Consider the following 13,775-nt stretch of genomic DNA (forward strand, 5'->3'; position numbering starts at 1 on the left):
CACTCCACAGATCTGATGGAATTTCCATGGCTCTCAGAAGACGTGGCCTTTCCCTACTCTTCCATCGGCCCCATCATCGTGTGTGTGTGTGCGTGTGTGTGTGCACACGTGTGTGTGCATGTGTACGTGTGTGTATAGAAAAACTGGGGTAAATGTGCATTGCCCATGAAATTTACAAGGTGCACGTACACATACACACAGACCCGTTTCGTCTACACACACACACCTACTGCCAAAACTGACACAGCCTATTTGCCACACTCCTGACCATCACTACCAGCGCAAATGTGAAGAACATTTCTCTTGTATACTCGTTTCTTTTCTTCATTTTGTATGCTCTTTATTTTGTATGCTCATGTGTTTTTTGGCTTCCACATTAGGATGGAGCACTGGGGTAGTTGTCCTTTTTCCGCAAAAGGCAATATTTTCACTGCCGAGAGGTACTCTGAATGAGACACCTAACAAAAAAAAAGTCAAAATTTAATCAAGGATTTGTGCCTACTTATGTTTTATATATATATGAGACATTGAAGCAAATTGCTTTCATGTGTGGAACAAATTTTGTTTAGCAATTGCTCGTGTGATGAGCAAGTTTATGTAGTGCGTCATTCCCAACCTGAAGGTACAGTCTTACTTGTGTTGTGTAACCAAAAGCATATGACACGAGAGGGACCTCAGCAGTGCTGGAGGCTATGATCGTCTCGGAAACGGACGCAAGCTACGTGTCGTAGGGGTCGTGCGAAGGTTACCCAGCGCAGAGATGAGGGTAAACTGGCTAGCTTGCTTGTAAGCTGTCAAAGCAGAAGATTGAAGTGTCCATCCACAGTGAAAAAGAAAATAACGAGTGCAACAGACTTCATTGGTTCATTTGGGTTAAGATCCCATTAACCTGAAGTCAAGGGCACAGTGTTAAGTGTGAAATAGCAGTGCAGGGTTTTCCCAGCACAAGCATGGTTTCAGTCACCTCATCCCGTATACTCGCCCTCGCCGTCGACTTGGATGATCGGGCCCTCGACTTAGATGATCATATCACAAAGCTCTGTGTTTGGCGTTGGATCAACTCGCGTCTGGTCGACTGAGCTGTTGTTTGTTTGCCTTCTCGCTGGCTGCCACCTGGTGGAGAAGTTGCCTCTCAGTTGTCTTACCCTTTCTCTCTCTCACGCTCTCTCTCTTTCTCCCTCTTATTCTCTCACCCATATGACTGTATGTCTGTGTATGAGTCGTGTCAATTCCTGCCCGATATGGTTGGTTTGTATAGCTGCTTGGCTAGTGATTGAGGTTAGGTCCCAGCGCAAAAGCTGAATTCTCAGCATTGCTCTTTGAGTACTGCATTCAGCAGGCCCTATATTTCTGTTGACATAAATTTCATAAACTTCAGGAGGTGGGGACAGGTGCAGGACATTTCACCATGACCCTTGCTTTTGCGTAGTTGCAAATCCTGAATGAATTGGAAGGTCTTTAGGCTTAACATTAGAGGAGGAGGCTGCATTGCAATTGTGTTGTTTTTTTCTGGGTTTAAGTCCACATAATGCATTCATAACGCTATGGATGTTGGCTCAACATTCAGGAAGCAAGATTGAATATATAGGCCTATATGAATATATAAGAAAGTATATTTTTGTTAGACTATACATTGTAGATTTTTACATAAATGACAATATTAGTTTGAAAATGAAGAATATATCATAGAGGCAAGGAAGAAGAGTGTATCACAAAGAAAATTAAATGACATACCCAAAAGACTGCAAATCAAATCAGTCAGTCAGTCAGTCATCTTTTTTTCTGATGAGGGAGAGAGGGAAAGATGTAGTTTAAGCAAGCACACTGGCTCAACCACAGAAACAGGGTTGTTCCCATTTCAAGGGGATGGTCACAACTGTCCAGGGGAGCTGAAGAGCCATGCAAAGAACTAAACTGCAAAATTCGACACATCACATTTCAATTTCTCTTGGTGTGGGGAATGTTGAGACAAAAGCAATGCCACTGTCTGCAACTAAATCCATTGGAGATCAAAGTGTTCTTATGGACGGGTGGTGTAGCTACTAAAAGGCAATGCCTGCCCTCTGGACTTTGCCTTGCTCATACAATTATGCAACTGGTTTTGAATGTACCATTCAAATATAGATTGCCCTTATTTTCTTTTTTTGTTTTTTATTTATTTCAAGGTTGTTGTAGTTTTGTCTGCAGCATTCCTAGGAGATAACACCGATGGGGAACTTTGGTATTCCTGTACAGTTAAAGTCGGTGGGAAATTTCTGTGGAAATTAGGTGGTACAACAGTGTTATCTGTGGCAATTGTTATGCTCCTTATATGGAATGCCACAGACTTGCGCTATAGTCTTTGTGTTGCAAACAAAACATATCACATCACCATTTTTGAAGTGGGAAGGGAGGGAAAGAGGGGAAATCTTTCAATATTAAGAGTGGCCTTTTCATTCTCAAGACGAAACTGGTCGTATTTGGAGAGTGAAGACTTACCAGTGCCTAAACTTAAAATTTTCTTTCAGTGCGTAAAACATTTTCCCTCTCTATTTTAACAGCATAACATTGTATGTGTTGCTGTCATAAGAGGTACATCCCAATGTTTTTTTTTTTTTTTTTTTCCCCATGACATTCTTTTGGGGGAAATATGAAATGGAATAATTTACATTTTTCAATGTATCTAATGAAACATTTAACATGTGTAAATGTCTTTTTTTAAGTTTGGTATGATATTTTACCTATGTCAATGCTGTGGGGGAAATCTGTCAGGTTTGGTTTATTTTGTTAACCCCCACTTTTCTTTATCCCCACTTTGTTTTTCTTCTTTTTCTACTTTGTCATTTCTATGCCTCTTGACACTACTGGGTTGCAAAACCTGAGGTTTCAGTCTTTAGCTCTTTGTTCTGTGAAGCACCTCAGAATGTAAAACTTTGATGGTAGAAGGGGCCTCTTTCTTTTAAAAAAATCACCTGAACTGGAGCTCTTTTATACTATACTGTCAGCAAAATTCCTCCTTTAAATCCGTAGAATAGGCTTTTGAGTCTGCAAAGATGTATTTTCTCTTTTTTTTGGAAATATTCTTATGACGTCTGCTTTGACACTGTCCACATTTTCAGCATCTCTGTAAGTCAGAGCTTTGAGTGGCGTTGATAGTATCCGATTGTACGAGGCAATGTTTTGCATTTCACTTCGAGATTTGTTCATTTTCTATCACGAGGTGATACTCGTTGAGGGTGATTGCAGTTTGTCCCTATAAATGGACTGAATCATATTCACAGAAGTTGAATAATAAAATGTACTAAGTGTAAGTATGCTAAGGTCCTGGGCTGGAGTGAGAATGAGTGGTCTTGCATCTCCATCACAGTACCTTTCAGAACCAGGCATCTTACATCTGCAGTACGGACATGAACAATACTGCTGTTGTGTCTTCAGAGTGCCTCCAGTTTAGGTCTTTTTTTGTTATCATTTTGTTTTATATATAAATATATATATAAAGTAGGTATTGAGAACTGTCGTGTATATAACAGTAATGTAGCAATAAATGTGCCATTTTTAATGACAGAAATATACCTTTTTTCAATGTCCGGCTTTGAATCTTGTATACTTCAAAAAAGAATAAAAATCAATTGAAGCGTTGTAATAAAAGTTTTATCATAGCTTTATTGCATTTATTGTCTCTGCATACTCACTTCAAGTCAAAAATAAGCCATGATGACCCACATACCTGATGAAAGGTGATGGTAGGCCCACCACCCGTGGAGGTCAACAATGTAAAAACGAGCCATAGTTTATCACACTGAGGCTACATATAGTCATTGGTTACATTGTATGTAGACAGCTACAAATTGACAAGATAGTAGCAAATGTAATAGGTGGTGGTGACCAATGTAACATTCGTATTTCTATCAGGCAATAAAACGGCCACCTTAGCCTTCGGGTCCTTAAACACACCGATGTCTTCTAAAACAACCTTGGAACAGCGTTCGAGAAAGCAGAAGACAAAATGCATAATATATTGAGCAAGGTTATTGGTCCCAAGTATATTGCCATTGCGAGAATGTGGTGAGTCTTGCAGTGTTATCAAGATATTGTATTCTGTGGCAAACGTACAAGTAATTGTCATCCTAGCAGGCTAACGATAGCTAACTTTGCAAATATAGTCCAATGAGTCCAATGTTTACGTTAGCCTATAATTTGAAAAGGCCAAGGCTCCAGATAAGCTGAACAAACTCTGCTCGACTATCGACTATATGTTGTCCGCTATTGTTACTGAAACATGTTCCCTTTAGTAGCCTAGTTGGCTTCAAAGACTTATTAGTGAACGTATAAATGATAACCTACCGGCTGCCAGAAAGTCTGCTTGCATCCTTCCGATGCTGAGTGAAAGTCATTGCACTGCACCAGGAATTAATTTAGATACACTGAAACTAGACATTCTCTGGTGGTTCTCAAAGTGTGGGGCGGGCTCCAGTGGGGAATAGAGACATGACAGGTGGGGCGCGAGGAACAGGAGGAAATTAGTTTCTTTGTGCCTATCTTTAATAACGGCTTTCTTTTTTGACAAGAAAGATAATAGATTCAAAACAAATCAGCCACACACAAACATACGAGTCATTACCAGCCCGACATGTGAATTCAAATAACACCTGATGCAGCTGACGAGACAGGAAATGTAACGTGGAACCAAAACTCGGTTGATGGGATCAGCTTGAAAATTCCCCACCTAAGTGGGGAATGACACAAAGTTCGAGAACCACTGATTTAAACCAACCCAAACAGAGGAGACACATAATTTAGAACTAGATGTACCATATAGCGGTACAAAATATGACCGCAGCTCAGTCCTGCACACTGCAATAATGAATCACGCTTGTCAGTTTGTGTCCATTTCCTACTCCATCCTTTACTCTTGCAACTGTTGTGTATGTAAATGAGTGTGTGCATGTGTGCATTTGCTTTTGTGTGCTGCGTGTGCTTCAGTGTGTGTGTGTGTTTGTTAACTTGTGAGTGTGTGTGTTTGTGGGGAAATGGTGTGTGTGCGTGCGTGTGTGTGCATTCCTGCCTGTGTGTATGTGTGTGTGAGCGTGTGTGTGTGTATGTGCATGCGTGTGTGTGTGAAAGAGAGAGAGAGAGTGTGTGTGTGAGCCTTAAAAATGTAGTAAGTACATCATCATCATATTGTAACGGCAACTCTTGCTCAACACCACCATCTACAGGCTGATGGGTGCACACAGTCACTAAATGTACACATACATTAATTTATCGTATAACCCCCCTATGGACAGATTTCCACAAAACTCTAGAGGATGTCAAATTAATCATACACATGAAATTTGGTGCAATTCAGAACATATGAACTGAAGATAGGGGCGATTAAAGTGGTATAATATTGCATTTTCATTGTTTACCGGTGCAAATCACAAATGAGTGGTTATAGACTAGGTTGATGTGGGCCCTTGAGACCAACATACTATAAAAAGGGAGAGTGAGTGGCCCCGATGACCTGAACTTTTTCTTACAGTTGTTCTCAGTCGCTTTGGCACATTTCTCGGATCAGAATTGAAATTCTCAAAACTGCTTGTTCAAACTCCATATCATCTTATCACTTGTGCACATCATTAAAGCATTTTATCCCCATCTTGAACAAATGCTTTAGTACATCCATGCAACTGATTTTGTACAAATGTCTGCTGTTTTTTAAATGTTCAATTGCTAATGTCGGATAATGTTGGATAAAAAATGCCCTTTACTGGTCCCATGCTGAATAGTCCTACCCCATAAAACAAATTGGCCTTATTTCATCGCTTCTGTCATTACATGCAAATGTGTTGAACTAGTTGTCATAGTCTGTTTAGCATATATTATGTTGCCTGACAGACAGGAATGTTAGGATGTATAGGAAGATTAACTACAGTAAATCTGGCTGCCAGTGGTGACCATGGGGTGTTTTACTGTATATTTTGTTTCATTTTCCCTTTAAACAAGCCTGTAAATGCCTTTGTTTACTTTATATTGTCACAATGTCTGTCAACAGTAAAAACTTTGAAACATCCACTGTCTTGCAGTCGACCCCCCCCCCCCCACACACACACACACACACACACACACCGTTTTGAAATAGCTATGCCACATAGAAAATAGTGCTGCCTTGCGTATTATTAATTAGACAAGACAAAGCAGTTTGACTATCTTGACATAAACAGTGCAAGGATTTTGATTGCACTGAGAGTTTAATTGCTTTTGAGACCTAAAAACAAAGCATTTTGAGCAAGATACACACTTTTGCAGGTAATCCACTATGCGGTGCAGTTGTTTTGAGAAATGTACTAACTGCTGTGCAGATGTTAATGATGATTCGAGAAATGCACCAAAGACACTGGGAAAAACTGTCAGTTCGTAGATAGTAAGTTGACTAGCATTTTTGTGGTAGGTTACTGTTGCACTAAACTCACAAACTTAAAGCACTGCTGGATTATACTGACCTAGATATTGATGCATTGCAAAACACATCTTTCAGCGTGAGGGTCTATACTAAGATGATACTGGGACACTTAACTTGGCTCTGTTTTCCTTTGTCAAGGGTTCCCACGTTGGCTGCTTGGGGCACAACTGGTGGAGTGGCCCTAATTTACTTCACGTACTGGAGGCTGATTCTGGACTATGTCCCCTACATAAATGGCCAATTCAAGAAGGAAGAATAGCTTTTCCACGCAATAAGCATGGATACATAAGAGGAAATTGGTAGTTGTATTTCTTTTATTGATACAACCCAATATTTATCCCTCTGACATCAGTCACCTTATGAAACAGTAGGCCTAGTTTTATTGAACAGACAGAAGATGGCGCAATATCTACAAAATAAGATTACCGGTATTTTATTCAGTCGCTTAGGCTACTATCTAGGCGTCACAAACCGTGTTTAATGTCTGCCATATGTTTGATTGTTTGCAGGAGCAGCACCCGATGATAGGCCTACCCGACAGAAGAGTTCTGATTGAAATGGAGAGACGTTGTTTCCAGTGGTGTTGGATTGTATGATTGTTGTTTGCCATTGTCAATAAATGATATGCATATGTAGCCTGTGTTGTTTGTTCAATTTTAAATATTCAAACAGATACATGGGTGATGCTGACCGGTTTAATTCTTGTAAAACTTCAGTCATTGAATATTAAGGTATACCATTTCACATAAATGATTCGCATAGAAAACTAAAGCTTTGGGGTATGAATAACAGAGTTCTGGAGCCTACAGAACAAAAGGCCATACATTGTATAAGGGGGAGGGGGTTACGTTATATTTGCTTTACTTTGACACGTTTGTTGTCTGTTGCCTAAAACATTTCACAGTAACCCTGCAGAACAGTAAGTCACTGGCCTATTTGGGAAAGATCTGTAAATATGACAATTAACTGCACGAGATCTCCAAAGTCTAGTGAAGCTATTTGAAATGATAAGCTATTATCAGAGTCCTACTAATAGATTGGCTCTAGTCTACTGGTTTCCCTGGTTTCGCGAATAATGTCTTTCATTTGTCTCGTTGAAGGGGGAGGGGAAAGAGGAGCGGAGAGGGGATTTAACCAACTCCAAAACGGGAGAAATCAAGATAGTATGCGAGATGGAGAAAAACGAGTAAGTAATAAGCCGATTCGATTGGATATTCAAGATGAGCTATTATTATTTCCATTATTGTCTATGTGAATGCATTTAAGCTTCGCTTTTTCCAGCTAATCAATCTAATAGTGTCAATAACCTGCTCATAAATGCAACGGCTCGCATGCACAAACTGCGGCGGCAGTAATAGAAAATGTTAAGGTGTCTGCGAATATGTTGAATAAATAAGATGCTATTTTTGTTGTGGATCAATCTTATTATACGTTAGAGAATTTTTTTTTCGACAGAAATGGTCACATGAGTAGTTTGAAGGTAGGCTATAGGCGATGGATACACGGCGAATTGAAGCACCGCCGCTAGCAAGTGAACATCTTCACCGGTGCCCAACTTCGTCCACCATGACGTTTCATTTTGAAATTATAACATTAGTGAAGGCTGCACCGTTTTCAGCTTTTGTGTTTAAGGTAGCTAATTCCTGTGAAAATTGTTAGCCATTTCAACATTGGGGTGTTTTGAATAGAAATGCATCGTCTATCACGTCGCGTTAGCTCACAGCCATGGTGAGAAGCAACCAATGTAGGGTCCAATATATGGAACAAAAGTCCGGATCAGTCTGGGAAGGTAGGGCCGTAAAACCACTAAACTTACTGTAGCGTACAGTAGGCTAGCTATTTCCTATGCGGACGTATCTCCCATTGCCCTCGCGAGACAAGCGAGTGGTGATGAGGCTTTGAGTTACGGCGGAGCGATATATCCGTGACAAAGAGATGCAGTTATTGTTGGGACTCTGTTGCAGTACTGGAAAATGGCCGTGTTGTAGTTGACAGAAGCATTTAATGCGAATGATTTGCATTCCGTGCCACAAACGTTAAGACACCTAGCCCTGCTTGTTACCATCATCACTGGAATTAAACCGGGAGAAACATGGAAAGGAAAAGGTGGGAGTGCTCGGCTCTCCCAAAGGGCTGGAAAAGGGAAGAAGTGACCAGAAAGTCGGGTTTGTCTGCGGGGAAAAGCGATGTCTATTACTTTAGGTACTGAGAGAGGAGGACATGGTGCATCATGCCGAAGTACGGGTGCTCCTGCGAAGGGTTGGGGGGCCTGGTTATGGTGTAGGGTGCATTTGCAAGGGTGACTTAGAGAAAGTTGGGGCGGGGATGTAGCCTTCATGCGGCATCAAAACAACGAGGCCAGCGACCCACCATGTTAATTGCAAGACAAAGCTAGCCTACAAGACGTTCAAAGTCAGTTATAAAGCTGAAGCGTTGCCTAAATGATCTAATGACCTGACGACCGTTGAATTACATGTAACAGAAACTGTAGTAGTGTCTGAAATGTCATCAACTTTGCAGATGTAACATTAGATGACTATGCTCAGGAGTAGATGGTTGTTCTTTTTTAGCAGAGGTGAGGAAGAGGAGGAGGAACAGAGGCGAGAAAGGGGGGAGGCGGGTCGCTTGTATAGTTTGTGGTACCGTATAATTTTACTTCTTAAACTTCATTCTGTAATATGGTGCACGTATGCGAAGCTGTTGTTGCTTTTCTATTGCCCGCTTTCAGTCGCTGGAATTTGCATGCATTACCGACGGAAAGCACGATATATGTTTTAATTTATGTATTCAGTTTGTTTTGTTTGTTTTGATACTCATTGCATCACATTAACAGCAAATGCACTAACCGCAGGCTCACATACTTGCTAATATCTGGTAGCCTCTAATCAGGTGAAGGAAGATGAGACACGTCGTACGCAGGTTGTCTTTGAAATAAAGATATTCATGTGGGAGGGGGTTAGCAAATCCGACCGCTCGCCATCGCAACTCAGGTTATGACGCACGTTGCTAGTTCCGTTTTGTGGACGGCGACAGCTGCATAATGCGAAACAATGTTGCCATTGTTGGGGTTCGAATTTGACCACTGGTACGCATTTGAAGAATTGCCTCCATTCATTGAAATGTGACCAATGGCTTCTTGATTATACATATGAAAAGTGAACAGACATTCCGCCCTCCAGAACGTGGACATGTAACTGTAAACACCATGGACATATTGACCCAGATTTTTTCAGTTAGATGCCTACTTGAAATTCAGTAAACATTATCAGGTTCCTGTCAAATTCACTAATTTACCATAACATTACCATCAGTGGCTGTGCTCTGTGTGTGTTAAATGTGTGCTACTGCTCTGCTGACTGGCTATAGTTTTGTGCATGCAGCGTTTTGCATCTGTGAGCTGCCTGAAAGTGTGGTCTTGGTATTCATATACTGGTGTGCCTGACTGTGCTCCTATTTATAAATATCTTTTACCATATTGTCCCTTCACTTCAACACCTCACACCATAGTTTGTTGCCCTTTACCTTCTCCCAGTCCAACTGGAAAGAAGTTCCGGAGCAAGCCGCAGTTGGCTCGTTATCTCGGAAACTCAATGGACCTCAGCTCCTTCGATTTCCGCACCGGTAAAATGCTAATGAGCAAACTGAACAAGAACCGGCAGAGACTTCGATATGACAACAACACTCAAACAAAGGTATGTGGACTGGTTCACACTAACGATTTAGCAGGATTAACCATTTTCATCAATATTTCTAGGTCAAAAGTGTTTTAATTGTGGAGGTAATCCAGTAGATTTCTATGTTGACATAACTCTGTTTTAACTTGAAGGGCAAGCCTGATCTCAACACATCACTGCCAGTCAGACAGACAGCCTCCATCTTCAAACAACCTGTCACCAAGGTTACCAACCATCCCAGCAATAAGGTGAAGACAGATCCTCAGAAGGCTATTGACCAGCCTAGACAGGTAACCTTCATTTGAAATGATTATATGATTAACCAAGTCTTGATTGAAAACATGTTTTGTTGTCAGTGCATGTTGTGACTAGATGTATGAAAGTAATAACCAGTTAATAGCTATGTTGTTGAATCACATGTGTAATTGGTAAGTGTTGTGTAAGTATGTATGCCATTCAAGGAAAATGATTCAATCTTCAGACATATTATATGTCAGCATAACCCATTTTAAGGCTTCATAATCAGTCACAATGTCCTCTGAGTCACTATTTGTTATATCTGCACTGCACATACCAAAATGGACTGTTTTAAACTAATTTTCCAACAGCTATTCTGGGAGAAGAAGCTTAGCGGTCTCAATGCATTTGACATAGCGGAGGAGCTTGTAAAGACAATGGAGCTTCCCAAAGGCTTGCAAGGTACTGGAGAAAAATGGTGCAATGGCAATACTGTCTTTTTTTTAACATACAGAGACTAAGGTTCTTGTGCAACAATTATATGTTTTTTGTACAATTGAAGATTTGTGTTGTGCCGAGAAGATTTGTCCTCGGTGAGAATAGATGGCCTTGTGTTTGTGTTAGGACCTGATGAAAATGTATATCTTATCCGCACCATAAGTCACGTTGCATCAAAGCGTCTGCCTAATGAATGTATGTAATGTAATGTAAATGCAGGAGTAGGACCCGGATGCACAGATAAGACCCTCCTGTCGGCCATCGCCAGTGCCCTGCACACCAGTACGGCCCCCATCACCGGCCAGCTGTCGGCCGCTGTGGAGAAGAACCCTGGCGTGTGGCTCAACACATCACAGCCCCTCTGTAAAGCCTTCATAGTCACAGACGAGGACATCAGGTATGGCCATTCAGCATTGAACGCATATGGACGAGTTTCCATGAGGTCTGCAGTCTGTCACTATTTGCATAGTATTCGTGTCCATATTATGGAAGACCAGTGAACAACTACCCCAGACATTTAATCTTATATAAAGTATAGCAGAGTTAGACAGACTTTGGTTAACTTACTAACAACCAGAAAATATTGAGAAGGAAAGTATGTATGCAGGCACTCATAATCAACTTTTCAAAGTTTGAAGTTACTAAAGCTGATGATGCTTGGGGCAGACTTTGAGCCTCATTATTGTGGTTCTGTCATGTTCCCGTTGATGTTGGGCAACAGTTTCTTTTTTGGAGAACTTAAATCATCAGTAGGCAATTTGTCATGGTCATCCAAACAGAATTAATGGAACTGGTTATGTGGTTGCCCAGCAACATTGCTCAAAAAGTTGCCCCATGTATCATCACCTTAACAGTTGCTTGTGATGCATGAAGTGCTCATTTCAGATCAAGTGAACTGTAAATGATGTGACCAAATGATGTGACTAAAATGCTTTTTCTGTAAAATTTAGTCTTTTTATCTTTTTTTAATTGGTGTTGATGTTTCGATGTGCAGGAAGCAGGAGGAGCTTGTGTACAGTGTGCGGAAGAGACTGGAGGAGGCGCTGATGGCAGATATGTTGGCCCACGTGGAGGAGGCGTCCAACGAAGGAGACGTGCTGAAGGAGGACGCCAACGGAGATGACGACGCAGATGCTGTATAGCAGAGGTACTACACGGGGGGCTCTAGGTCTAGGGGCTGCAAAGCACACAAACACTGTCATGTTTCTTACACAAACAGCAGAGTATAGCAGAGGGGGTTGTGGGCTTCGGGGGGAATAAACAACATAAATAATTCCGAGAGATGACACATTCTATTCATGTTTCTTCCACAAAACATTAAAGCTTTGTTTGGAAACAACACTGATAAAAACAAATAAAAGATTAAAAGGATTTCCCTTACCTGTTATGTGTTTGGATAGTTATAGTTATATTCATACAGTAACAGGTATTGTATGACTCTTTGATTTATGTGACATTTGCTTGAATGGTCATTAATTCACCTTCATTGGCTTCACAGGATATGTGGACAGTTTGACCGTGGGTTCCAGTATTCATTCGTAGGACCATAACCAGATTCCCACCACCTTCTCTAACAAACCCGGACCCATCACCACCTCCCACCTGCTACCGTCAACAAGACGAGAAAGCCTCCCCCTCACACGTGTACTTGGAGTCCTAAAGCTCCACGGATGGCAGCTGATTCTGCTCTGAATCACCGATTAGCGTAGTTAATCTTTGCCCCCTGAACAAAATGAACTGTTTCAACAATGGCTTGTAGGAGGAAAATGACGCTATAAAGTCAGCTAAAATACAGTATTTCAAGTCGGGATTCATGAAGATGTGATTCCTGTCCGTACACATTAGTGTTGTGACAATCATGTCAAAGCCGTATCACATCCTCCAAAATTGACCTGAGAAATATGGCAGCCTTGTTTGCTCAAGGTATGATGCACAAGTGTTACTATGGTAAGATGCGAGATGTGTTGCTGGGTCTAGGGACATGGTATTACGGGATGAACTGATTTGTTTTCTGGTGCTGTTTCTCAGAGCACTAAGTGATTTGAGAGGGATCAAGATTATAAGACACCTGCACTCTAAATTTCATAGATAGTTTTTTTTAAGACGAGATTGTTTGATTTGTGACTTTTAAAGCGTTGTTGCTTTTGTTGTTGTTGTCGCCGTCGTCGTCCTTATTTGTCTGTTGTTTTTAGAGAGCATTAAGGTTTTTGTAATGTGAAATTTGTCCTTCATCTTTCTCCGGATGACGACCAAAGAGGGGCCAAGAAATATAACAGGAAATTCTCAACACTCATTCTACACAGCCCCTAGGGTCATATGAACTTTAACCTCTCTCAGAAAGAGGAGCTGGTTATCCTGGGATATGTTACAGTTTTATTTTCTTTCTCTTCCAAACAGCTCTTGTCTGTGAAGCACTGTTAAGATTTGCATCGCTCCTCAAGAACACCCATACAAACAACAGTTTAAAAAAAGTCTGTTTTTCTACCCTTTCTTAAGAAACATGAGTAAATTTGACATTTAGTGCCATCTTTTTTTTTTCTTGTCTAGAAAATTCAGTTTGAATTGTCTATGGTGCTGCCTCCTCTCTCCCCCAACCTTATGTGAACCATAATGTGTGCTAGAGAAAAACAGTTTTGGGTGAGGAGTCCTCATGTGATGAAGGACACTCACAGCATCAGGGGTTGCCTGCAGCCCCCACTCTTAGAACACTTGTTCGGTTCTTACTATATGAAAGGGGTATTGTTTTACTTTAACAGACTGTTGATTTGAATGGTTTACAGATTAAAATTCAGCTGTATGTGAAGCGGTGCACTGTTGCGTTATTTATGTGTGGTGATGTGTCTTGTGTCTTTTCTGTTTTTTGTTGTTGTAGTTGCTGCTGTCATATTTTGTTTGCTCAGATATCACACAATCACCGTAACTGCCAAATGATCAGTGAGTCA

The 13,775-nt window shown here is 41.0% G+C and overlaps 2 protein-coding genes across 10 annotated transcripts; both read left to right on the plus strand.

Annotated features, from left to right (window-relative positions):
* Positions 1-13: 13 nt before the first annotated feature.
* LOC143116875 (cytochrome b-c1 complex subunit 10-like) lies at positions 14-7,059 on the plus strand. Its single transcript, XM_076278228.1, has 3 exons — positions 14-4,044; positions 6,563-6,723; positions 6,934-7,059. The coding sequence occupies exons 1-2, from the start codon at positions 3,986-3,988 to the stop codon at positions 6,681-6,683; spliced, it is 180 nt and encodes a 59-aa protein (XP_076134343.1). The 5' UTR covers positions 14-3,985; the 3' UTR covers positions 6,684-6,723; positions 6,934-7,059.
* A 475-nt stretch (positions 7,060-7,534) lies between these two features.
* mbd3b (methyl-CpG binding domain protein 3b) lies at positions 7,535-13,636 on the plus strand. Of its 9 annotated transcripts, none has more exons than XM_076278229.1 (8): positions 8,352-8,626; positions 8,995-9,063; positions 9,957-10,116; positions 10,251-10,388; positions 10,707-10,797; positions 11,053-11,230; positions 11,828-11,980; positions 12,332-13,636. In XM_076278229.1, the coding sequence occupies exons 1-7, from the start codon at positions 8,517-8,519 to the stop codon at positions 11,973-11,975; spliced, it is 894 nt and encodes a 297-aa protein (XP_076134344.1). In that variant the 5' UTR covers positions 8,352-8,516; the 3' UTR covers positions 11,976-11,980; positions 12,332-13,636. The 9 variants fall into 9 exon arrangements, with proteins under 9 accessions (XP_076134352.1, XP_076134344.1, XP_076134345.1 ...); XM_076278230.1 differs by having other exon boundaries at positions 8,998-9,063; XM_076278233.1 differs by having other exon boundaries at positions 8,353-8,530.
* The last annotated feature ends 139 nt before the right edge of the window (positions 13,637-13,775 follow it).

The sequence above is a fragment of the Alosa pseudoharengus genome, unplaced genomic scaffold, assembly GCF_046254945.1.
Source record: "Alosa pseudoharengus isolate Yale_2024_CS ecotype anadromous, Long Island Sound unplaced genomic scaffold, YU_APseudo_1.1 YU_APseudo_1.1_scf_11, whole genome shotgun sequence".
Lineage (NCBI taxonomy): Eukaryota > Metazoa > Chordata > Actinopteri > Clupeiformes > Clupeidae > Alosa > Alosa pseudoharengus.